This window comes from Syngnathus scovelli, chromosome 17 (genome assembly GCF_024217435.2).
Source record: "Syngnathus scovelli strain Florida chromosome 17, RoL_Ssco_1.2, whole genome shotgun sequence".
Taxonomy (NCBI): Eukaryota; Metazoa; Chordata; class Actinopteri; order Syngnathiformes; family Syngnathidae; genus Syngnathus; species Syngnathus scovelli.
The window spans coordinates 9,252,418-9,275,079 of NC_090863.1; the positions used below are offsets into that span (position 1 = coordinate 9,252,418).

General features: G+C 48.2%; 2 protein-coding genes across 7 annotated transcripts; both read right to left on the reverse strand.

Annotated features, from left to right (window-relative positions):
* Positions 1–364: 364 nt before the first annotated feature.
* On the reverse strand, positions 365–13,052 carry LOC125985141 (la-related protein 4B). Of its 4 annotated transcripts, XM_049747736.2 has the most exons (17): positions 9,649–10,867; positions 8,842–8,979; positions 7,623–7,776; positions 7,069–7,212; positions 6,875–6,953; positions 6,578–6,714; positions 6,188–6,291; positions 5,881–5,991; positions 5,629–5,682; positions 5,304–5,555; positions 5,131–5,234; positions 4,817–5,065; positions 4,690–4,714; positions 4,451–4,606; positions 4,159–4,349; positions 3,917–4,031; positions 365–3,499 (listed from the first exon to the last, which is right to left on the reverse strand). In XM_049747736.2, the coding sequence occupies exons 1-17, from the start codon at positions 9,721–9,723 to the stop codon at positions 3,233–3,235; spliced, it is 2,355 nt and encodes a 784-aa protein (XP_049603693.1). In that variant the 5' UTR covers positions 9,724–10,867; the 3' UTR covers positions 365–3,232. The 4 variants fall into 4 exon arrangements, with proteins under 4 accessions (XP_049603693.1, XP_049603695.1, XP_049603692.1 ...); XM_049747738.1 differs by lacking the exon at positions 9,649–10,867 and adding an exon at positions 11,057–13,052 and having other exon boundaries at positions 4,690–5,065; XM_049747735.2 differs by having other exon boundaries at positions 4,690–5,065; positions 9,649–10,869.
* Positions 13,053–13,204: 152 nt separating this feature from the next.
* Positions 13,205–20,714, reverse strand: cables1 (Cdk5 and Abl enzyme substrate 1). 3 transcript variants are annotated; one of them, XM_049747782.2, is made up of 10 exons: positions 19,840–20,712; positions 18,077–18,148; positions 17,894–17,986; positions 17,264–17,341; positions 15,864–15,972; positions 15,595–15,751; positions 15,209–15,312; positions 14,593–14,699; positions 14,318–14,525; positions 13,205–14,176 (listed from the first exon to the last, which is right to left on the reverse strand). In XM_049747782.2, exons 1-10 carry the CDS (start codon positions 20,421–20,423, stop codon positions 14,036–14,038), a joined length of 1,653 nt encoding a protein of 550 aa, XP_049603739.1. In that variant the 5' UTR covers positions 20,424–20,712; the 3' UTR covers positions 13,205–14,035. The 3 variants fall into 3 exon arrangements, with proteins under 3 accessions (XP_049603739.1, XP_049603741.1, XP_049603740.1); XM_049747784.2 differs by lacking the exon at positions 19,840–20,712 and adding an exon at positions 18,624–18,689; XM_049747783.1 differs by lacking the exon at positions 17,264–17,341 and having other exon boundaries at positions 19,840–20,714.
* Positions 20,715–22,662: the final 1,948 nt, after the last annotated feature.

Genomic DNA, 22,662 nt, shown 5'->3' on the forward strand with positions numbered 1-22,662 from the left:
TACTATATGTATATTGGTGTGGCCGAGAGTTTCGCCCGCGGCCCATCCTGCTTCTACATTTGCGAGAGTCCTGGAGATATTTGCGGCGTCAATTTTGTCGTTCTTCCTTGCAATTTGTGTATTTGAAAGTATATTATATTACACAGCATTAAATTGTTTCATTGATTTTTACATGACATTCGTCTTTATGAAATTGGCCAATGATGTAACGTATCGTACACAAATTCAATTACTGATGAATTAAAAATAGTTTTCCCAAAGAAAATGTTTACATATTTTAATATTCAATTAAAAAATATTTAAATTGGCAATCAATAACTTCTGGAGACTGTAAAAGTAAATAAAAGACCAACAGCCCCAGAGCTCCTCAACAGTGCCTAAATGTTTATTTTTCCAGTAAGCTACATTTATTTTCCAAACAAGACAAGTTGAACATCCTGTCACAACAGTAACTTAAATTATCTCGAAACCAACCAAGCACTTGATTCCAGTCTCACAATGAAAGAAAAAAAATCTGCAAAAAAATAAACAAACTAAGATCAAATGGCAACAAAAACAACAGAGGAAAGAATAAAAATGGTTAAAGGTGTCTCTAGGCATGCAAGCCTTTACGCAGAGTCCACGATTGTCCACAGCTGTTAGCGTAGCAAATGAGTGAAACCACGGTGAGTCAATAGAACTCGAGTCTTGTGCATTCCTCAGAAACAAACTAATTCAGCTATTTTTCTCAGTTGGGCACCATCAGGGGGGGAGATTGGGGGGGCAATCGAGATGATGATCTTTATGGAAGGATGCCTATTTATTTGCAGACACGCGCGGGTGTTCACAGTTGAGAGTCCGAAGTCACGATGATGGGGAACCACCAAATTGAAGGCCCTTCTACACAAGAGTCACGCACCAGCTACACGCTAGGCACACACTCGCACTGTCTTGTGGTCAAAGCGTTTTTCTTCTTTGTGACACATGTAAAGGTTTAAACAGACAAAAAAAAAGTGTTGATGCTCCTGCATGGAGGTACATTGAGGCAGGATCGATATCCCAGAAGCCAAACGTTATTGTGAGCTAACAAGCGGGTGGCTAATGCGAAATTTGCACCAGTTAGCCTGTGCTTCAAATGTGCGTTACACCTCACAACGTCAGCAAAACACACAACAAAATAAAAGACAGGATGACAATTACAGTAGGCAAACATATTACAGAACTCAAAATGGTTTTGTGGATATGTGTAGCTTAGCCCAGCTTACAAGAGATTGCTCGTCAAAATAACAAATTGTTAGTCAGTGTTGGTAAATGCGCATCCAACTAGCTGTCTCTAAGATAGGCCACGCTAAACACAGCCAGAAGAGTTTGGTAGGAATCTCTCACCCTCAAGTTTCTCAAAAACAACAAAATAAGTGAGGAAGTTTACATTTTTTTTTGTGTTGAGTGTATCTTTGTTAATTATTTTTTTTAGTGGCATGTAAACAACAACAAAAAACGCCCATGTGTCAATGGAATGAAACTAAAGCAAAAATGTTTGTCAAAGTCCACACTCAAAACAAATTGAATTATCAAAGAAAAAGTTCCAAAAAGCACAACAAAAGACATTAAGTCTTTTTTTTGTCGTTTGAATCCAACATCCAGCTCATTAGTGACATTAATAGAATTTTGTTTTGTAGGTACCTTATATTTTTTATAATCTGAGTATTTACAATTGTACAAGCAAAGCACACACCTCAAAGTGCATAATATTTAATACAGTATCGACTCGGGTTTGCATTTACACCATTTTTTACTTTTGCCTGCCAAAAACAACCTGAATCCATACTTTTTTTCTTTTTGTACATGATACAAAAAGAAAGAACAGAAAACAAAAGACGCTGATACTTATTTGCACGCTGCCTTAGGTCACTAAATATTATCTCATTAGTAGTGCAGGGGGGAGGGGGGGGGGCGCAAACACTACCCTCTATGCTCGTCTGGTATAAAAGTTAAGGCAAAGTCACTTTTCAAGTTCAAATAAAATTCAAGTTTCTCAAACACTGGATGGAAATCTTTTGCGTGGAGACGACGCCCGCCTGCTGATGCTTTTCCTCTCGCAAAAAAAAAAACGGGAATAAATGGCACAGCTCTAGAAATGAGTGTCTTTGCTCAGCAACTGCAAAGAGGGACACAAAAAAAAAAAAAAATCAGTGTGCATTTCAGTCCCAAAAAATAAAAGTCAAAATAAATAATCGAGAAAAGTTGCGCCGTTTCCCTTTGATTGCTGGGAGTAACAAAAATGCTTCAGGTGGGAAGAAAGATTTGTTTGTTAAGTTTGGACCTGCTAATTATCTACACTTGAAGCAAACGTGTTGCTAGGGGGACATGCAGTGTCGGCGCCTCTTTTGTCCTTCCGCTGCAAAACAAGAAACCTGTGTCACCGGCTTAGTTGCTCCTCCTCTTTTCTTCATTTACTCCTAACCAAACACTTGCATTCTGCCATCCTGGCCCATCAATCAAAAAGGGCAAGTCAAGCGAACAAAATGCTGGCCGGTGTTCACTTTCACAAACAAAACATGGAGACTCTGTACCCCGTGCTTCCGTGAGCCCGCATGGGACTAATGAGGGCCCACGCCACTGTGGGTGAATGCCGATGAGCGTCGGGCATCTGCCAGTGACAGCGTGGGCAAAAGAAGGCCTATCCGCATGCCCCTCCCCCCCAAAAATGGCGCCGCCAGCAGAGTCGCTTGTGCAAAATTGGGGGGGGATTTTTAAATTTGCTCAGCGCTCTCAGAAATCTACAATTGGGAGGTTGCTCTCCACAGGGAACTTCAACAAAATTCATATTTAGGGGCATTTCACATTTGAACCAAATTTTGTTTGCATTTCATTGTGAGCGAGGCAAAATCATGAGTGCAAAAGAAGAGCAATCTATTTTGGTCGCGTCCCGGACAAAACAAACTTCAGTGGCAAGTTTCCAATTGAGTCGCCGTTCCAATGTGCCACAAAAACAAAATGGACAGACAACTAAAATTGATGAGTAAAAAGTAGCTGAACCCAAATGAATGTGGGGGGTGCTTTACGTGCACACTAAAGTGCTTTTTGTCTGAAAGCCCTGATCCGGAGAAGGAGGCGTCATTCTCTTTGCTCGCCTTCAACGTTTGGAGAGAAGAACAATGGAGTAGCCCTGACGTGGTTCCTGTCTCTTTTTTTGGAGGAAGGGGGGGGGGGGGGGGGGGGCAATCAGTGGACTTCGGCAGAAGAGGAGGCCCTACAGGGGAGACTTGGGCGGGGTTTGGTGGGAATCCTTCTTCCCCGAGTGCGGCGGGGAGGCCCAGTGGCCAGCCAGTCTGCGCGTGTCCCGCGGGGGTCTTCCCGTCTCTCTGGCCTTGGCGGCCTCCCGCGTCAGGCTCGGGCCGTCGGGGCACTTCCTCTCCTCGCCTGTGGGCTTGGCTTCCTTGGGGGCGAGCGGCTGCGATGGGGTGGGGGTCTCCTTCGCCCGCTGGCAGATTTCGGCGTAGGAAGGCTTCCGCTGCTCCTGCAAGCAGACGGCAGCTGTTTTTACAGGCCGGCAATCATATAAACGCTCGACATCGATGAGTTGTCCGTCCCATTGTAAATTGCGGCACGTTCTTTCCCCCTGCAGAGGCGGACTAATATCAGAGCAGCTTGAATTTACTCATAAAAAAAAAAACACGTAAAATTTTGGACATCCATTTGAACGAGGGAGTTGATTTGAGAAGGGTCCATGTGGTCGGATTTGTTTGGAGCTGCAAAATTGCGGATGTTTTGGCAAAACCCATCCTCCGTCATTGGCTGACAAACTCCCTCAATTTGCGGCTCTCGTCGCTCTCCATTTCAAAGAATGACATCGAGACAAAGGGAGGAGCTACTATCGGTCGGGCCGCAGCCTCGTCTCAGGGGAAAAAAATGCTCGTTTCTCATGCGCACTGACCGTTGCGGCGCCGTTGACTTGCACCGACTTGTTGGTGGTGGACAGCGTGCCGGGAACCCGCTCCACGGACAGCTGCGTCTCCTTGGCTCGCTTCACCTCCGACAACCTCGCTTCCCTGAAAGCAAGGTCCCGTCGCGTCAATGCGTTTTTGCAATCTCCAAATTCCGCCATGCTGCCAAAAGCAGTCCAAGAGTCTCCGCCGTTCATAAAACCAGTTGGGGAGCCCCGTGCGGTGTGCTTACGTTGCTGGGATGGAGGGAGGAGGTGGCGGGCACACCGGGGGTGACCGGGTGGCGCCCGCGATGGAGGCAGCCGGAGTGGGCGAAGCTACGAAGCTCACGGGCACTAGGGGGGAGGAGGGAGAGGAGGAAGGGGGCATCGACTTCGGAGGCTCTTTTGGGGCTCCTCCGGGACTGGAGTCGACACTGACATTCTGCGGAACACACAAAGCCCAAACTGCTGCAGCAAGATTGAAAAAGGACCGCTCTATTTTATGCTTTCCATTTGCTGAACAAAAGGGCGGCGGCGGCGTACTTTGTCCTTGGCGGGTGCCAGTCGGCCGTCAAAGCTGCCCTCCGCCTTGAGGTGCCCGGCGGCTCCGGGCAAAGGAGGGAAGCTGGACAAGCCCAACTCGAAGCTCGGCGACGGCGGTTTGGGCGGCGGCGACTGTGGCGACTGCGGCGTCGCTCGCTTGTCGCACAGAAAATGGCTTTGCCTTAAACAACAGCAAAGGGAAAAGACAGACGTGGCTCCAATAGGGCAAAAGGACTTACTGTAAACTTGTCATCTCTCTTTTTCCTACAAGAAGAAGAAGACGGAAGACTTTCAAGGATTTTGAGGGCGGCGTACGAGACACAAATTCCAGCGGTTGCTTTCGATTCACGAGGACGCGTGCGGTACCTTCCTCGGCCCATTCCCGGGGAACCATAGTCCACCGCGGCGGTGAAGTCCGACGTCCGGCCCGTCTCCCGGCGGGGAAAGACGGCGACGGAGCTTCGGGGATGGCCGGCAGGGAAGCGCGTGGGCGGGCTGCAGCGGACGCCATTGGTTCTGTCGCCAGGGAAGCCGGCAAAGAGAGCTGAGCCGTCCGGGAGCCCCGTGCGCTCTGCGCCCGCGAGGCTCGGACGTGGGTGGGGCTTGCCGTGGTTCCTGCCGGGAGCCAACAAAGACGGGTAAGCCTTCGTCCAGGTCGTGCCGAGCAGTCAAAGACCAACCTGGCCCGGGGGGAGTGCTGTCTGACACCGAGAAGAGCCGCCGCTGGCTTGAAACTGGCCGATGTGAACCCATTGATGAACTGGTTGTTGTGGAATGGGGCAACCTGGGGAGGAAAAAAAAAAAAAAAACTCAGTAATGCGCACACAAGAATCTCCTCCGAACGCCGGCTTACCAGTGCGGGGTCGATGAAGCTGTGAGTGGCCGACCAGGCCTGGGGTGCGATGAGGCTGTAGAGGGGGAACTGCTGCTGGGGGCTGTACACCGGCGGGATGTAGTAGGACGCCGCCGTGTAGCGCTGCGGCTGAGGCGGCTGTTGAGGCGGCGGTGGCTGCTGCTGCTGAGCGTACGGGTTGGCCTCCACGAGCCGGTAGCCGTTCTTGGGCATGAACGTGTTGAGAGCGATGGCCTTGGCCTTTATTCGCGCCTGCGGCAGGGCACGGCACATTTGTTGACATCTTTAGCATTTGTTCAATGCACGTTCGAAAGAAAGGACTCACCTTGATGGGCTTCCCTTGGAAGGTTCTCACCTCCTCCCGGAGGTACTGAAATGCCTTGAAAGGGGAGAACATTTTTTTGTCACTTGCAAAACATGATACAAGTTTCATTCTTCCCCCAAAAACCACAACAACCGTCGTCGGGCAAGGCGAGAGTTGAAGAAAGCAAAAGACGCCAAGGGTCAATGCGCAGCGACGACGATCTGACGAAAAGCGCCACGGCGATTGGTCGGCTCGTGAGGAAAGGCCTTTTACCAGCTGTGCATCCGCTTCGGACTCAAAGGTGATGAACCAGTTGTCGTTGTAGGCAAATTCACAGTTGACGAACTTGGGCAGGCAGTCTCCTTTAAAAAGAGCCTCCACCTCCTGTCAACGAAAAGCAACAAACACACCTCTGCGTTACGAAATCTCTTTTTGCCACATTCGTCTGCCTGCCTGCGCAATATTTCCTTTCGTGAGTCAACGACGGCTCGAGAGGGTTTGTGTGCTAAATAGTGAGCGAAAAGGCGTCATCATGGGTTGAAGGAGCGTCTGACACAACGGGCGGGTCGGGTCCACTCACGTCGACCGGCGTGCTCTCGGGAACCTCTCGGAGGATCACGATGCAACGGTTCTGATTGGGTCGCACCTTCTCCCCCTTCTCATCCACCTGGACCAATGGCAGAGCTGGGGGACAAAGCGGATGACCATGTCGATGCAAACAAGTCATGCGATGACGGCAAAGCGCGGCAGCGCTAGGTTACATGCAGGCTGGCCGTGGCCAAGGAATTCTTTTGGAAAATATGTTTCTCGGGGAAGCTAGTGACTCTGCGTTTGTTCAGAAAAGCGATTGATTGCGCGCGGCGCAATTTGCTCAGGCTATCCGATCACGTTTGCGTTATTGTGTCGGCTCGTCCGAGTGGAGTCGCGCCGACGCCGATTCAAAGTCAAGCGAGCGCCGCCTTCCACTCACAGCGTAAAATGTCCACGATGAGCTCGACATCAGTGCTGAGCTTTTTGATGTGATCCAGGTTGGCTACCGTCATGATTGGCACGTACTGGTCGCTGTCCATTTGGGAGATGAGGTAAATGTCACTGGCCAGGTTCTCACTGAGGGACAAAGACCAGGCAGGCTGGCCGAGTTAGACTTTGCGCCGGGAGGACAACAAACAGTGGCGGACAAGAGTAACAAAATTAAGTATTTACGGCAGGACGGTCACAAATGATAATGAGGAGGAATATGTGCAATTGAGCAAAGGTCGCTGCTCACCGGGAAAGACAGAATTCCAGAGCTGTCTTCAGGTGCTCCCGCAAAGCTTCCTGGGGATCCCTGGGCTGGGGGTCATCGACTGTTCCCGCGCAAAGAAACAAAATGCTCACAGACAGGCACAGCGGCACGTCAAAGCATCACCCGGTTATGAATTTAGCATTGCAAGCGGCCGGCCGGGCGGCCGGCCCGCCTACCTGCAGGCGCAGGCGGCCTTGGCTCCGGGAAGTCCGGCTCCGGGGTGACGGGCGAGGCAGGGGGCCGGCCCGACGTCGGCGTCACCGGCGGGGGCTCATCGGGCTCCCGGAAAGCCTTGTCTTCTTCCCCGGCGCCATAACCTCCTGTGCGACAAAAACACAAAGGTCAACTGTCGGAAGCTGTCCGGTGATTGGGCAAAAAGGGGTTGCGGTCGGACGGACAAGGTCAGCAGAAAGGGACAAAGGCGGCTGAGCTTGAAGACTGTGCCATTTGCAAGCTTGTCTGGCACGGCTAGCTCACGCAAGCTATTCGGTCGCCGGGGAATTCGCGTTTTGGCACAAATGTGATGAGTCACTTTGCTGTCAAGTCATCTTGCTTGATCGCAGTCAAACAAACAACGTTTGCAAAAATTAGATGAGCTAGAATATGATGTTTTACAAATATTGATATTTGTCTATGTTTGTGTGTCAAGACAAAAGAAAGACTATTTGCAATGGCTCTGCAGGGCTTCCCTTCTTTGTTGCAAGTGTCGGAAAAAGGCGGGCGGGCCAACCTGGTGAGCCGGGCTGGGCCGAGCTCTTGCGGGAGTCCTTCTGTGGCGGCGGAGCTGCGGCGCACTTGTCGGCGCCACCGCTGGGCTCCAGGCTAAACACGTGGTTGGCCCATGCTTTCGCATTGGGATTGAGGTCCGAAACCTTGGCAGATTCCTGCGGAGGCAACGCCAGATGAGGCTCAGAAAGAAGTGCAGTCGAGCAGCAATAGTCACGCTTTGCGCAGGGAAGATGAGCTACGTATGCCGACACATTTTCGGTACGTTCAAGTGGACGGAAAATAAACTTGGGCTTGATGGAGTCAAAGGAAACGAATGTGGGCATAGGGCAGCTGGGAGAAAAAAAAAAAAAAAAGACACCACAAAGACATGGAGCGGGTTGTTGTTCAGGTAACATGAAAGCAGGGCCTATGCCACAAGCTAATGGCGGCTACCTTACTAGCTTGTAGCACAGCAGCCACTTCTCCAAGATACATTATACTGGTTGGGCAACTCTGCTTTCAGTCGATCGCAAATTTAGTCGGAGCGGGCCGAAGTGTGTCATCTGGCAGCTGCCAGCAAACTGCGTGGGTGCAAAGTCAAAACTCAAATGGACGACAATTCATGCCATCAAACGAGGTGTGCTCAAATCTGCCTGTTTAAGCTAGCTCTAGCTAGCACGTAGAGCCAATGACATTTGGTTCTTGGGCAATTTTTGAAGTGTCCGGACCAAAAGGTGTGGGACATGAATATTGCTCGCAAAATATGCATTTGTGTCTCAGCTTTCGAATCATAAAAACAGGGTTCGTTCCTTTGGGTATGGCATAGCCCTGCCATAAACAAGGGCCCATTGCACACTTGGCGTTCACTCACAAGAACTTCCACAGGTAGCGTGAAAGGAGCTTTTTTGTTATTGAGTCCTTTCCGCAATCCAATTTTTGATCCTGGGCTAAAACGTGATAGCGCCTGGTGTCACTTCCAACAGCGCCATCTTAAGGCCCTTTTACGCTGGCGCTCAAAGTCGCCGCACGGACAGCCAGTGAATTTTCCAGCTGGGTAGCGAGGCAACGGGTCACGTCGGAGGTGTAATGGCGCCCGTGACAAAGTCGGCCGCGCTTTGCTTGTGAGGAAATGGTCATTGATCTGCCAACTGTTTTTCCCTCCGGATCACACGGCGGCGTGACCGGTGACGCGGCGACATTGATGAATGAAAAAGTCGCTTTCTTCCACGGCCATGACGCACCAAATAAGCGTTGTCCTTGGCCTCTTGCACCGGCTGCACCTGCGGTTCAGCGACAACCTTGGCGTCCTGGTCAGAAGTCATGAGCCGTCTGCTTCTTGGCTCCTCGGGGAGAAGTGTGCGTGCGCGGCACTCGGCGGCCTATGCAAAACCGGCACACAAACAATCAGTCAAGCTCGCCGCTGCGTCACCCCGACCACAAAACAAGCACGTGCTGTCGGGAAAAAGAGAAAGCCTTACAGCCGTTACCTCTGCACTATGAAACAGAACAAAATTAAACATTTGATCATTGCTCAATCAATCAATACACTCCTCCGCGAGTCAGCTTTTGCGTTCCCGTCGATTTGAATGAAAGAAATTTGTCACGCGGCCGATCTGACGGCGAGGCTCCCAAACAGACGATTGTCAGAGCGCGTCAAGCAACTATTTTAGCCTCTCTGGGCAGCTAACGATCCGCCATGTTAGCCCACTAGCTAGCATTCATGATCTGTCTGCGGGATGGCCGCAGCTCAGCGGACATCCAGTAGGCGCAGGGTGCGTCGTTCGAGTCCTGCTCTGCCCGAGTCATGGGTGGTCATGTACTCAAGCCTGCTTGCCTCCAGTGCCGGCGTACGAACGTTAGGTAGTGGTCGCAAGGGCCCTAAGCCAGGCATGTCCAAAGTCCGGCCCGCGGGCCAAATCCGGCCCCCGGTCATATTTCATACGGCCCACAGCTTCGGTCTTATGTATTATTCATGGGCCGCCTGCACTGTCAAACTGAATTAAAAAAAAAAATATCATGAAACTTGAAACTGTAATTGCTCCTATTACCAAAAGGTGGAAGCAACAGCCCTCTCCGCTCATTTCTGCCATGGCGACTGAAAAGAAAACGAGGAAAGTTGACATTGAGGGCCGTCAAGGCAAAAATCATTTTAAACTCATGTAAATTTGAGGTATTTCATATAGTTTATTCAATGTTATCTGACTCTTCAGATATGAATGAAAGGCAGAATTTGTGTTTTTAAAGTTGTTCACATCTGCCTGAGTGGCTTATATTTGGTTATTTGGTCATTTAAAAAATAAAGACAATTGGGACAATAAAATTTGTTTCATAACAGTATGTATTTGCATGAAATTTCTGTAGTTAAAAAATGTCTGAAAAAAGTATTGGCCCGCGGGCCCCTTCACTTTATCAAATCTGGCCCTCCTTTCAAAAAGTTTGGAGACCCCTAAGCGCCCTAAGCGCACACCGGCTGCCGCGCTTCCGTGAGCCTGCCCAGGCAACGGTGGCTCCTCACGTCGTTTACCGCCACCGGACTGCGAATGTGTGAAAGCGTTCGTGTACCTGTCGTTTTTATTTTTTTACTACGTTTCAGATTTCTTGCAGCCGGTCGGGATTTGTAAACAAGTCCCGCTGTTTCACTTGTCTCTTGAAGGAGTGAACAGACGCGCAGTTTTGACAAATCTGCAGACAGGAAAGCTGAAAGTACTGGACTGAGATTGCCAAAACAAACAGCCGTGGCCGGTTTATCTGGAAGCCGGGTTATCTGGAAGCCGGTTGCACTGTCACAGGGCAGCCTGCACATCACGCGTGAAAAATAAATTCTTGGCCGCTACTTTAAGAACCAAGTGTTTTATGAGGTGCTGCTTGAGGTGCAACTTGAAGTGCTACTTGGTGTCAAAGATAAGCAGCACAGTAAGATATCTAGTGGTTTTCCTCACTTTTAGAGAAGCGGAACCTTCTAATGTTAGTCTAACGCGCGCGCGCGCACACACTCACGTCTGGCAACTAAATCTTATGTGAATCAATTCCTTGCATCCGCGATAAACGGGGGTTTCCCAGGGAGTGTCGGCACTAGCAGTGGCAGTGCAGAAACGTCAAGTGTTTGTTTGGATGACCCGAGGAGCATCGTATGCGACATGGGGACGGACAGTGAGTTCATTCATCAAAAACGCCACCAAAAACGAGCCGTGCAATTAATTCCGGTGCACGTCCAAGTTGACGGAGCAGACCCAGCTGGTTAGCTGTCGTGCCCAATGGAAGATGGCGACCCTCCGGCGTGATTTCGCCCCGTTTCCCCCCCCCCCCCCCCCAACCCCCATCGAGCTCAGATTTAGCTAGCCCCACTGCTAACTTCCCGGACCGGATTTTTCCACAACAAAGCTTTTCTACGAGCACACTTTGTTTCCTTTGAAACGAGTTCACTTGCACAAGTCCAATCGAGAATGTGCCACTCACCTGTCAACTCTCGCTGGTCCGGCAGGCCGAAAAGAAAGCACAGAAGACAAAAATAGAGAAGGGAGAGGGGGGCGGGGAGAGGCAGGCAGGAGACGTCGGGGTTTGGACTGAGGCCTAGGCAGGGCGTCCGGTGCTAAATGCGCAGGGGTTTAAGCAGCGGGCTGCCTCGACGAGATGACCCTCAAAGCTCAGCCAGGCAGCCACCCCGGAGATCCTTCTCGGAGCGTCGGGCGAGTGTTAGCAAGCAGTCTCACCCCCAGCCCCCTGCCCCGACCCCCAATAAGAAGCGAGATACCCGAGAGCTAGTAGCAGGGGGAGCTAGGTGGCTAACTACCTTAGCTTGCTTTGCTTTCACCAACTTGAATAAACGTGGTGGCGCGTGGACAATTCCACGCCACAAAAAGGCTAGGCAGTGGCCTCACCTCAACAGCTCTAAAGAAGAGGAGCCAACGGAACCAAAGAGAAGCGAAGCGGCGAAATTAATCCGGACAAATGAACGCGTCAAAACTGGCGACGTTCCTCCCGAGCATACACAAGATTGCCGAATGGACGCTTGTGTTGCCTCGTGAGTGAACGATTTGTTCAAAGGAACGACTCTTTTCAGTGAAGGAATCACTTCCTGAAGTGATTCGTTCGTTTTTCAGTTCATTGCGAGAATGGATCAGAGAGTGAACGAGTGCTGACTTTCCCGTTCGCGAAGAGACAGTGAGTGAACTGCCAACGGATCAGTCAGTGAATGTGAACTATGTAAGCCAGAATGTTGATTTACGATTTTCCAAGGAAAGAACCACTCACTGAAACATCACTTCTTTTGTGCTCATTTTCTCCAAGCAAACAGCTAACTTTATAATTTCCCGTTCACGAACGAGTCAGTGACGCAATTTCTCCTTCATGACGTACTCATTCAACAACGGATCAGTGTGTGGGGAGTCGGAGGGCGAACGATTCGGTGAACGATTCTTTGAACGAATCTTTTGAGTGAACCTATTCTAACAATCCAGTTCACTTAAAAGAACTGGAATGCACATCACTATAGTGAACTGGCGTGCCTACGGTAAACGAGAAAGCTCAATTTAAAAAATAAAACCAAGCGCGTTCTTGCCAAGGTTCCTTTTTTTTTTTTTTTTTTTACTTGTCACTGACACAGCAGATATTGACTTTCAAACTTCAATATTTTTCACAATTTTGCCCACATTTACAAATGCAATGGCCTGTTATTAGTTGTGGCCAGTTATGGTGTACCTAATGAAGTGTCCAAGGAGGTACGTCACAAACAAAACAGCCAATCAAGAAGTGGGGGTGAGGGGGTCGCGTTTGTAGTTTCAGTTAAGCTTTGACCATATTTTCCTAATGAAGTGGCCTGTTATTAGGTACACCTGAAAATGGCGGTATACCGAATGCAGTGTCGAGGAGCTCATGTCGTAATGATGCTCCTACATATTTACATGTAAACGGAAACTAAAGAGCTTAAAACTGTTTGCAAAACAGTTAGTAGTCACCGTTAGAGCTTGCTGCACAGTGAACTGGTGTGTCTACGGTAGCCGAGAAAGCTCAATTCAAATTGAACCAAGCGCGTTCTAGAACGGGTGAGGACTCGAAGACGATCCCAGTGACGTCATGGAAGTGTGGGCCAGCATGCTGCCGGGCCCCACATTCCGGGCCTCCGTGTTTACACGGGAAAAGTCCTGAGTCACACCACGGTGATGGGAAAACTGCCACCTCAGCCAAATGTTATGTTCCAGCCAAAGATAGACGACGCTATGCATGCGGCGTTAACCCCCTGCCAAATGCCGCTACATGTTTTTACAATAAGCCTGTCCATGTATGGGTCCGGTCAGGGGGGATTTAGGCCCTCAATGGGGGCTGACTAAGCCACGCATGCCATGCGTCCTCACGGTTTGTTTTGATCCCAGGCCTTGTTTACCTTAGAACGTCCACGTGACACATCCATCTTAGTCACAATCGTTGATCGAAAATAGAACTTCCCGCTTTTGTTCCTCGCAAAAATGACTTTAGCTCCAAAATGTGTCACTTTGCTTAATTTGACAAAATTTTTGTATGTTAACATTTGCTCAATTCTCATTCATAATAATGCAAACTCCATCCTGACAACAAACAAAATGTCACTTTATCATTACAAAAACTCTCTTTTTGATTGGACAAGCAAATATTTTATTTACAGTTATAATCAAGCAGTAATAATAGCCTTCAATCTGTTCTTAGCTACCAATATTTTGCCAGCAACAATCAAATGTGGTGAAATGCATCTTAAATATCCCCAGAAAACTGAATTACAAACACATCTTAGCTCTTCCTATGATTTTTTTTCACTTCTTGCTTTAGAGGGCTTATGATGAGACATCAAATCTTAAACATGCCAAATCAAGTGAATATTAGAAACCCTCTGAAACATTTGTTTTAAAGAAAGCCCCTGTCACCAAATGACATGGAGTTCAGTGGATGTTCCAAACAAAGTGAAATTCACCCAAATGGACAGCAACTGGACGCTTGTATGCACCCTAACCCTTCCTTCTCTGGCAACCAAAAACGACCACCTTAACAACCATAGAGCACCTTAAGGTGCTAGCAAAACACTCTAACATAGAGCAGGTGAAGATTACGCACTGGTCAAAGTGATCGGAATAGCACAATGGAATGGAAGAGAAGACAATGTTTCCTCATGCATAGAACTAAGAAAAAAATTCCAACTATAAGCTGCGTAAAAATCTTGTAATACTCCAGAAAAAGTGCACTTTTTTTTAAGACCATCGGCAAACCGCAAGCAAGCATACGCAAAGCAGTTTGATGATTAAAAGAAATGTGAAAGGAGAGAAGGATCCAGTTCATGACCCCCAAAAAGTTTTTAAAATGAGTCTAAAATGTACAAAATGGTGGCGGGGGAAAAAAGAAAAAAAGAGACCCAGGTTCTGCAAGAGTAGCGTGAGTAGAAGCAAACGGGGCTGCCCGCCACCGCTGCCGCTAAGAGGTCTGCAGTAGGCGTCTGTAGTGCGGCATGACCTCATGCTCGGGGAGATGCAGGTTGAACTCCAGCGCCACCAGCACGGGGAACTCAAAGGCGATCAGCTCGCGACGGTTCACGCGGAACCTCTCCTCCAGTTTCTGCAAGATAATTTTGAAAGCCAACGTTCCGGCAAATACGAGTCGTACCCGAGACCGGCTAATGAAATATGTTCAAAATATGTTCTAGCATCAAAGGTTCCTCCATGGTGCCAGGAGCACATTGAGCCACGCGCAACTTACGTCAATAAGAAGCTTGACTTGGTGCTTCTTGAGATCGCCGCCTATCTTAGCCGCCAGCAGGACGCAGGCCCCCGTACAGAGTTTGCGGTTCTGCTTGTTGAGCTTGCCCTGCAGCACCAGCTTCTCAAAGTAGACAAAGGCCATGGCCACCGTGGGCTCTTCGTAGCCGCACTCGTCCTGGGCCAGCTTCTTCATCTCCCGCTTCAGGCTAAGATGAGGGGACAAGGGCGTTGAATGGAGCTCGGGGGATGTTGCGGACGGACGGGAAGTCCTACCTTCTGATCTTGCTGAGCGTGAGGCGGATGTGAGGGAACTTCTCCTTGAAGGTTTCATTCATGTCCTTCTTCAGGTCGGAGGGTTTCACGTACTCGATGACCGTCGTCTAACAAATATGGCAAATAAAGTTAGCTTTTTTTTTGTGCACTGCATCATACTGTTTGTTTTTTTACACTGATACCAGTACTCAGTTCTTGAATGGTCCCTGAAGCAGATATCAAGCACCGATACCACTTGGACTTTGGATACATAACATTTCCAATTTGCCATTGGAGGAAGCAAGGGGGGGCGGGGGGGACAACATTCCAAACAAAACCAGGAAGGAGCGTTCAAATACGCTCGTGTAATTCAACATCTGTTCTTCCTGCTCAGCGTTGGGACGTTTATTTCAATCAAGCGTGTCATTCTTTTGCCAGAGTTTGACCATGACTGATTAAAACAACTTCCCTCCCGCTAGCTGCCTTTCATACAAACAAACGCGCCTTGTGAACCTTATCGTCCTCTGTGGGAAAATGAGCAGTGCCTAAATTTAACTTCTGATAGCGTCAACAAAACATGTCGGAACAATACATACTTGTCAGTCACGTGGTATTTGCGTTGCATTCACTGACTCACCATGTAGGACGGGAAGATGAGCACTCGCTTGTGTTTGCCGCAAGGCCACTGAGGGTCGTCCAGAAGGTTGGGGTCGTACTCGCGGAACTCACTCAGGTCGTTGCCTAATAAGAAAAAAAGCCATACTACACTTGGTCATTGTTTTTACTTATAATCGTTTTTTTGTTTTGTTTTTAACTAAAGAAAGCCTCAGTATATATACATGTTTGTTTGTTTTTTTTACTTAAGAAAAGCCTTATCTAATCTAATCTTTTTTTTTTTTTTAACCAAAAAAAGAATAAAACTTTATTATACATGATCATTGTTTTACAAAAAAAAAAAAGCCTTCCTATACACAGTCATTTTGTTTGGGTTAGGGTCAAAGGTCAGGTGAGGTATTGACCGACCGGTGTCCAAGCTGCTTTGGTTGCTGTTGGCGCGGGCCAGGCTGAGGCTGCGATGGCTGGCGTTGCGAGACTGCGAAAAGGACGACGTGGAGTCGATGGTGTTCCTCCGCCCGCCCAGCACGTTGGTCGGATACAAGAACTGAGTGTACGACACCGTCTGCACGTGCGTGCGTTCACAAAAAAATGATTCAATGATGATTGAATGATGATTCAAATACGTGCTCAGTCTTGTGATGGATCCAATGACTTTTTTTCATTCAAATTCTCACCTTTCCATCCGCCCCGAGCTCGACGCCCTCGAGGCCAATGACCATCTCTTTGGCGCTGACACCCCCCGACGGGTGGCGCTGGCGCCCCGACGCCTCCATCTTCACGTCTCTGATGATGAGCACAAAACATTTATGGCCACTATTTATTTATTTAACTGCTAGCCGGGCCGTCTTTGTTTGTGGTGTTCTCTTTACGGGTAGCTAAAGTATCCCTCGGGAGGCCAAAGACTGAAATTTCAGACGGCTGCAGGAGGTCAGTGGAAAGAAGGAAAACAACCACCAGCTCTCCGCTATTAGACATAATTAAGACAAAAGGGTTAAAAATACCTTTCGGGACATCCATTTTTGCATTTATAGCGAACGCACCTTGGGGGCAAAAAATAAATAAATCCTAAAACTGACCAATCGTTAATTTGATGAATTAATTTGTGGATGCGTATGAAACCTTCTGAGCACTCCACTGCGGTACAGTGTTTGCATGAACATGGATGCGTCCCACTTATCTTTTGCCTTCCTTTCGGCTTGGCCTCATGTTTTTAAAAGATACAAGTGGCCTCATGTGATACTTGACTAAGGAGGAGGAGCAAGAGGAGGAGGGGTTAGAGTCCAAAAAGCATTATGCGTCTATGAAGCGTCGACTATCACAATGCAGTTAAAAGAAGATCGAGAACAAACAAGGAAAAGAGAGAAGGACGAACGAGAGAGAGAGAGAGAGAGAGAGAGAGAGAGAGAGAGAGAGAGAGAGAGAGAGAGAGAGAGAGATGGATGTTGCTTATAACATGCTCCACATGGCGCCCGCTCCATGCAACATGCTTGCATCTGTTGCACAACCAAGATGGAGAATAATAATAATAAAAAACACATTCCGACAAGCCTCAAATGCTTTCTGATAATCATCGTCAACTTCACATGCGTGAAAAGCGGCCAAAAAAAAATGCACGGCCAGAAGCAGGATCGACAAGTTTTTGCACGCGGCGTTCGTATCGCTCAGGAGATCAAATGGCCTTCTCAATGACGTAACTGAAAGATGACAAATATACACAACAAAAATGTATTTCACAATCTAGCTCATAAAGAACGAGACACTTGAAGCATCTGAAATGTTTCTCGGGAAGACTTTTGTGGAATCAAAGTAGGAATCATCCAAAGTGCTCATGACTTCCGAAAAACTCCAGCCTGCATTAAAAACCTTTTCAAAATCAAAGCAGTCTTTGTATCAGATCAACCTTTTGGTCCATCTCTGTCAAGTGTAAAGCGTCAATTAGCAGTCAACATGCACACAACGTCCCCGGTTGAAAATTGAAAGAGAGCACATCCACAAAAGAGAAGAAGCTACGATGAGGAGGAGGAGGAGCAAGGAGCACAGACGGGAGAAGGAGGTCATGCTGGAGGATACGTACCCCGCTTGGCTACAATCTCGATAGGGCAGCACTGAAAATACACTATAGAAGGATCTTCTGCCACTGATTAGGACTATCCTACAAAAACAAAACAAGCTCATCAGGTTGAGGCTTTGGTTGCCTTTCAACTGCTGCTGCCCATCTTTTAACGGCGTGTATGAAAAACGCCACTAAAAATTCCCAAAACAAAAAGTCTGAAATTATAGATTTTTTTTTTCAAGTCAACACTTGGGGCGTGGGGGCAGGAGTAACATTAGACAAGGGCTTAAAAAATCATTTAAACAGAGAATTTAAAAAAAAAAAAAAATTAAAGAGGCAGCCATTGTGATTAATATTGCGTCTCGGTCCTTGTTGTTTTTTTTTCAACACCAAATTAATCGACTACAGGGGAAGGGTGCCAACTTCATCTACTCAAATACACAAGCGAGCCACATCTTGTCTGACTGCTTTCCAACAATCCAAAATCAAAAGAAGAAAATGCTTCTTAGCAGCTTCTGCACACACACACACATGCACAGACACAAACACACACACACGTGGCAATTGACACCCGTGTTGGGGAAAAAAAAAAAAGACAAATCAAAGCAAGAGTGGGGACGAGAGTTCACTTGAGTTGCGTTCCCTTCGTACCTTCCGTTGCGCATATCGTGTTGCCGCATGTTCTTAATGAAGTGGATCTTCTTGAAGCTCTTTGGTCGAGGGGAACCTGACAGAGTCCGGCATCTGAGATGTGAGGGGGAAGAAGAAAAAAAAAAAGGATGGTATTTTTTGACAAAAATATCTTGTTGGGTGTGTGCAGCCGCCATGCCGTACCTGCGCAAAGGAGCGTTCTCCTCGATGTCCTCCAACGTTTCTAGCGATGAGCGCTGGGAGATGAGCCGGCGTCTGCAACAAGAAAAATGAGAAGATTAAAAGAAAAAAAAAAGTATTAATCCACACTAGAAAAATATAAAATTCTAAACATGATCCATGATATAGAAGTATTGTATTTAAATACATGCTAGGAATTTTTTTTAGGTCATAATAAACTAACAGGCATAAAAAGCAGGATTAAAGATCGCTCATTCGATCATTTTTAGCAAAAACTAGGCTGAAAAAAATCAGACTTTCACCTCCAGTTTTCAATCTTTAGTCAAATTTACACCTTGTCAAGAAGTTTCACAGACTAGTGGTCGGCAGTGGAATTACACCTACAAATAACTTGAAACAAAAAATTGTTATGAAGAGTACAAAGAAAAAAAATCAGCTCTAAATGAAAACATTTCAATGGCTTCTAGTCATGGTTTGAAAATATTTGAAAAGTAGCAAGAAATTCTTGAAAACCCTGAAATTCCATCCGACAGTCAAGAAAGAGTCGTACCTTCAATCTGGACCTGAACCGACATCTACTGAGCTAAAACTCAAAGATGCTTAAATGTTCAGCAACTGTCACTCATCTACTACTGCAACAATAACTCAGCTGAGGTTAAATGGTGACAAATAAACCACGGTCAACACGAAAAGTTTTCAATCAATCTCAGAGGTGGCCTTTGAAAATAGCATCACCTAGTCTCAGGTTACCACCAATCACGGCTCAGCTCCAGAAAAGCGTTGAGCCGTGATTGCGCAACAACGAACGCACACCGTCACGTGACGCCAGGGCACCCGTGCACGTAAACTGCTGACACTCGGCCCAGTGGAGATAGACAAAAGACTTAGCTCGTTCTCCAGGGCCTCCTGACCTTTTTGCCAAGTTGATGGAGCAAGATGACACATGAAGCCAAAGAACAACAGAAGGCACTTTTAACACTACATTTGTCCACTTTTCCAGTCATGTGAATCCATTTTTAATGGCCAAAAAAATCTTCAGTGTGTTGTTGACACTGCGTGACCCCCGCCAGAACTTTGCACCAACCCTAGTAGACCAAGGGGCCGCGGGATGTGACCTTTGTGCCAAATACCTTTCAAACAATAACACGACAGTGAGACATTGGTTTACTTAGCCAGTCTGACATTAACGCCACCTACTGCTAACGACAACAAAAATAAAAGCATGCCTCCTTTGCATGTCAAGTGAGAGCAAGTAAGTGCATTAGGTCAGGAGGGAGCGGGAAAACAAGTTCCAGTCTGCCAGGCAGGCAGGAGAGGGTTCCGTTGTTAAAAAAGTCATTGCAACAGAAGGTTCTGCCATTGAAAAGCTGCACACAACTGTTGGTGACAGCTCGTCTATCAAAGAGAGCGGGAGGACATGACGCTGGAGGTTCCGTCACGTTGAAATGGAGGAGGCAGGCGCCAGGCAAGTGTGTGCGTGCCATGTTTCCGACTTCCAAAAACAAGCATATTTATACTTTGCGTAACATACGGACGGCTCGCAGCATCTGTAAAAACATGGTTGCAATCTAAGACTGCAGAGGCGCTACGAGCCTGAATGGCATACTGTGCATGAATCCCCCCCCAAAAAAAATGATTCAAAGAAAAAAAGCACGCCAATTTGTGTTGCCCTCTCCCCATAAAACAAAGAAATACTTGGAATGCACAAATAAATGGATGTCTGCAAGTATGTTGTGCTCAACTGTATTGAGGCCAAAAGTTTTTACCTCGATCGCTGTAACTCAATGGCAGAGTTGGCGATCTGTCCGCCCTCCAGGCAGTAGTTCTGGGATCCTTGTCTGGAGTACGGCGCGGGCGCAACCCCGGGGGTGTACGTCTGCAGTCTGCCCCGGGCCGAGGCGGCGAGAGCCGAGAGAGGCGAGCCGAACGCGGCCGCCGCCGGAGGAGGCGCATACGCCTGAGTAATCGCTTCACCCTCGCCGAGTTCTGGGGCGACGGATGCAGCCGAAGCCACTGAGCTACTTCGGCTGCTCGCCAGGTTGGCCAAGGCGGTCGCGGCGGCGGCAAGAGCGGCAGCCGAGGCGGCAGCAGCCGAGGCGGCGGCGGCGGCAGCGCCTCGCTCCACCATGCAATTCGGGGCTTCCGAGTCTCCTTCCTCGGCGACGTCCTGCCCGTCCTGGCGCTCGCCTTGCACGGGTCGCCCATCCAGGGAGATGTTGGTGAGGAATGAGAGCGCCGCTTGCCTCCGCCTTGAATCGATGCGTTTCCGCGTCTGGGAGTTGTTGATGCGGTGGCCGTGCAGAAGCGTGGCCGCGGCGGAGGGGCTGCTGCTGCTCGCTGCCGCCGCCATGCTTCTCCCTCACGCCTCCTCCACCCACCTCTTCCTCCTCACTTACGATGCATCGAATCGTGCTTTAGAATCTACTGCACTTGGGTGGGTGCACATAACGCCGATCTACACTGTCCGTCTTTTTAAATGCACGCGTGGAAGTGGGTTGAAAACAGCCAGGTCACGTGGTTGCAGTATTGTGGCAGCAAAGGGGAGCGTTGGAACCAATCAGGCGCCAGCGTTCTTTCCCCACCCTTTTCCTGACTGTTAAAGCACAAGTCGACACACCACACCAGGATGTTGCGACGCAGGTCGCATCAAGCAGGACGACCGTGACCAGTCGACTACCTGCCTGGCACACTTGTTAGCAGCACAGCCCATGGGCGGTGAGCATCGGAGAATAAAGTTGTGCTGTGAAATATTGCCCCCTAGTGGCCGGAAAGAGACTATGTTTTTATGGCGGCTCTGCAAAAAAAGTTTAAGGACGCCCTCTGCTGGAATAAGACAGCAGACGTCTATCGCTTGTGTGTTTTTTATGATTTATTTATTGGGGATTTTTTATTGTCACAATATTCAGACAGAAAATGATCATATTTAGACTGAAATACATCAAATGGGCGCACAAAATACTACTTTGCGGGTTAAATTCCACATGCACCTGAGTCATTTGCACAGTTGGCTATTTTTTTTAAATCCTGAAATTAACAACTTTGACCGCTAGATGCTGCTGTTGCACAAGGTTACGGCAATTCCCTGCAGCACTGCCAACTTGTGTGGTTTGCACATACAGAAACAAATAAGTCGAGTTACTTTTGAACAATGTTACCGTCACTTGTTCCCATGAATGCTTTTCCACTGCCAAACAAGATTTCAGCTACTGCGTGCGTGCAGTAATGGTGCCCTACCACTCAGCTGGGAAGGGGCGCATGTCAAAAAGTTGACGTGAGCTGAGAAATGCTCCACTTCCTGTGTTTGTGCCGGGCTTCCTACGCCAGCAGCTCATTGTGAGGCTTGCTGCACATTATACTACAAGTCTGGCACTTGCAATGGGATTAAACCACATTAAAGAGCCAATGTGCATGACTCACTCTTCCCTAATGGGCCATTGGGGGGGGGGGGGGGGCAATGTTAAGACGTTTGTTAGTTAATTTTTCTTTTGTTAAACACCTTTCTGGGCACTCAAGTTACTTGCGATTGAATAAAAGGAAGGAACATAACACTCTTGTAATGATTAATGGCAGAGATAAAGTGTGATGAAAGTGGGCCTCATTTGGTACCTACATCTGTAAAGGTGAGACCTCATTTAAAAGCTGCATCCCAAATTTTGCATTCTTCAGGAAAACAAGAGGAATAAACACACTCAGCATTATTTTGAGCCATGGCAGGGTACAGCAATTAAAGTGCCCGCCCTCCTATTTTAGGGTGATGCTCTCACTTGTCTCGGTAGGACTTGCACACAAAAATCATCATTGTGGATTCTAATTTGTCCCATTCACATATGATCCCTACTGCAGGATCAAATCTATCAGCATTAGCAGCGGCCTTGGTTCGATGAAAGCTTTAGATAAGAACCGTCTCTTTAATGGAGTGGGGGGAGACGGGGGTACCGGTAGATGGTGGTGGGAGGGGGTCTTATCAGAGGAATCTAAAGAGCTCCCTGAAGTCCGCCACGGTTTTAAGGATGATGCTTATACGGTCGGTGGCAAGGATCATCACAATTAGTGCACTGACAAATGAGCGTGAGAAGATGATGAGGAAATGATACTGCAAAGTGAGCCAGCCGCTGTGGCTGCCGCTCCGCCTCCCTGGAAATTCCAATGGGCCTTGTGTGTGACGAGACATTGGCTGTAATTTGCATGCCAGGCCTCTAGTTGGCGATGTCACTTTGTAAAGAAGGGTATGGTTCAGCTTAAAAGGAGTTTTTGGAGTAAGAAATGTGTCATCTGTGCCCGGACACAGACAGACAAGGTCATCCTGTTGCCAGAGTGTTGCCTCTTTGCGGTCAAGAGGGCAGGTGGGTCCACTTTAGATGGATGACCCTGTTCCTGAGAGCCCACCCGCGTGCCCCCTCCTACCTCCTACTCCCTCCACCGCTGTCTTCAAACGTGCAGTATTACGTTGATCTATGGAGATGGCCCGGCCCGTACTTTCAAGTGAGTGGGACTAGGTCCATCAAAGGATTTATCTCTGGACAAGATTAAAGGGGGCCGGGCGTCTGCTAAACAAAGGCTAACTGGCGGGGTCAGCCGGGGTCATTTAT

Coding starts and splice junctions, on each gene's coding strand:
- cables1 (XM_049747782.2), bottom strand. CDS start 20,423: ATGGCGGCGGCAGCGAGCAGCAGCAGCCCCTCCGCCGCGGCCACGCTT. Junction 18,149..19,839: donor ATTGAGTTACAGCGATCGAG/GTAAAAACTTTT, acceptor TTCTTGTTGCAG/ACGCCGGCTCATCTCCCAGC. Junction 14,526..14,592: donor ACGCTCAGCAAGATCAGAAG/GTAGGACTTCCC, acceptor CCCTCATCTTAG/CCTGAAGCGGGAGATGAAGA.
- LOC125985141 (XM_049747735.2), bottom strand. CDS start 9,723: ATGTCAACTTTCCTCGTTTTCTTTTCAGTCGCCATGGCAGAAATGAGC. Junction 7,213..7,622: donor GGCCCAGCCCGGCTCACCAG/GTTGGCCCGCCC, acceptor TTTGTCGCACAG/GAGGTTATGGCGCCGGGGAA. Junction 5,992..6,187: donor CCGAGAGCACGCCGGTCGAC/GTGAGTGGACCC, acceptor TTTCGTTGACAG/GAGGTGGAGGCTCTTTTTAA.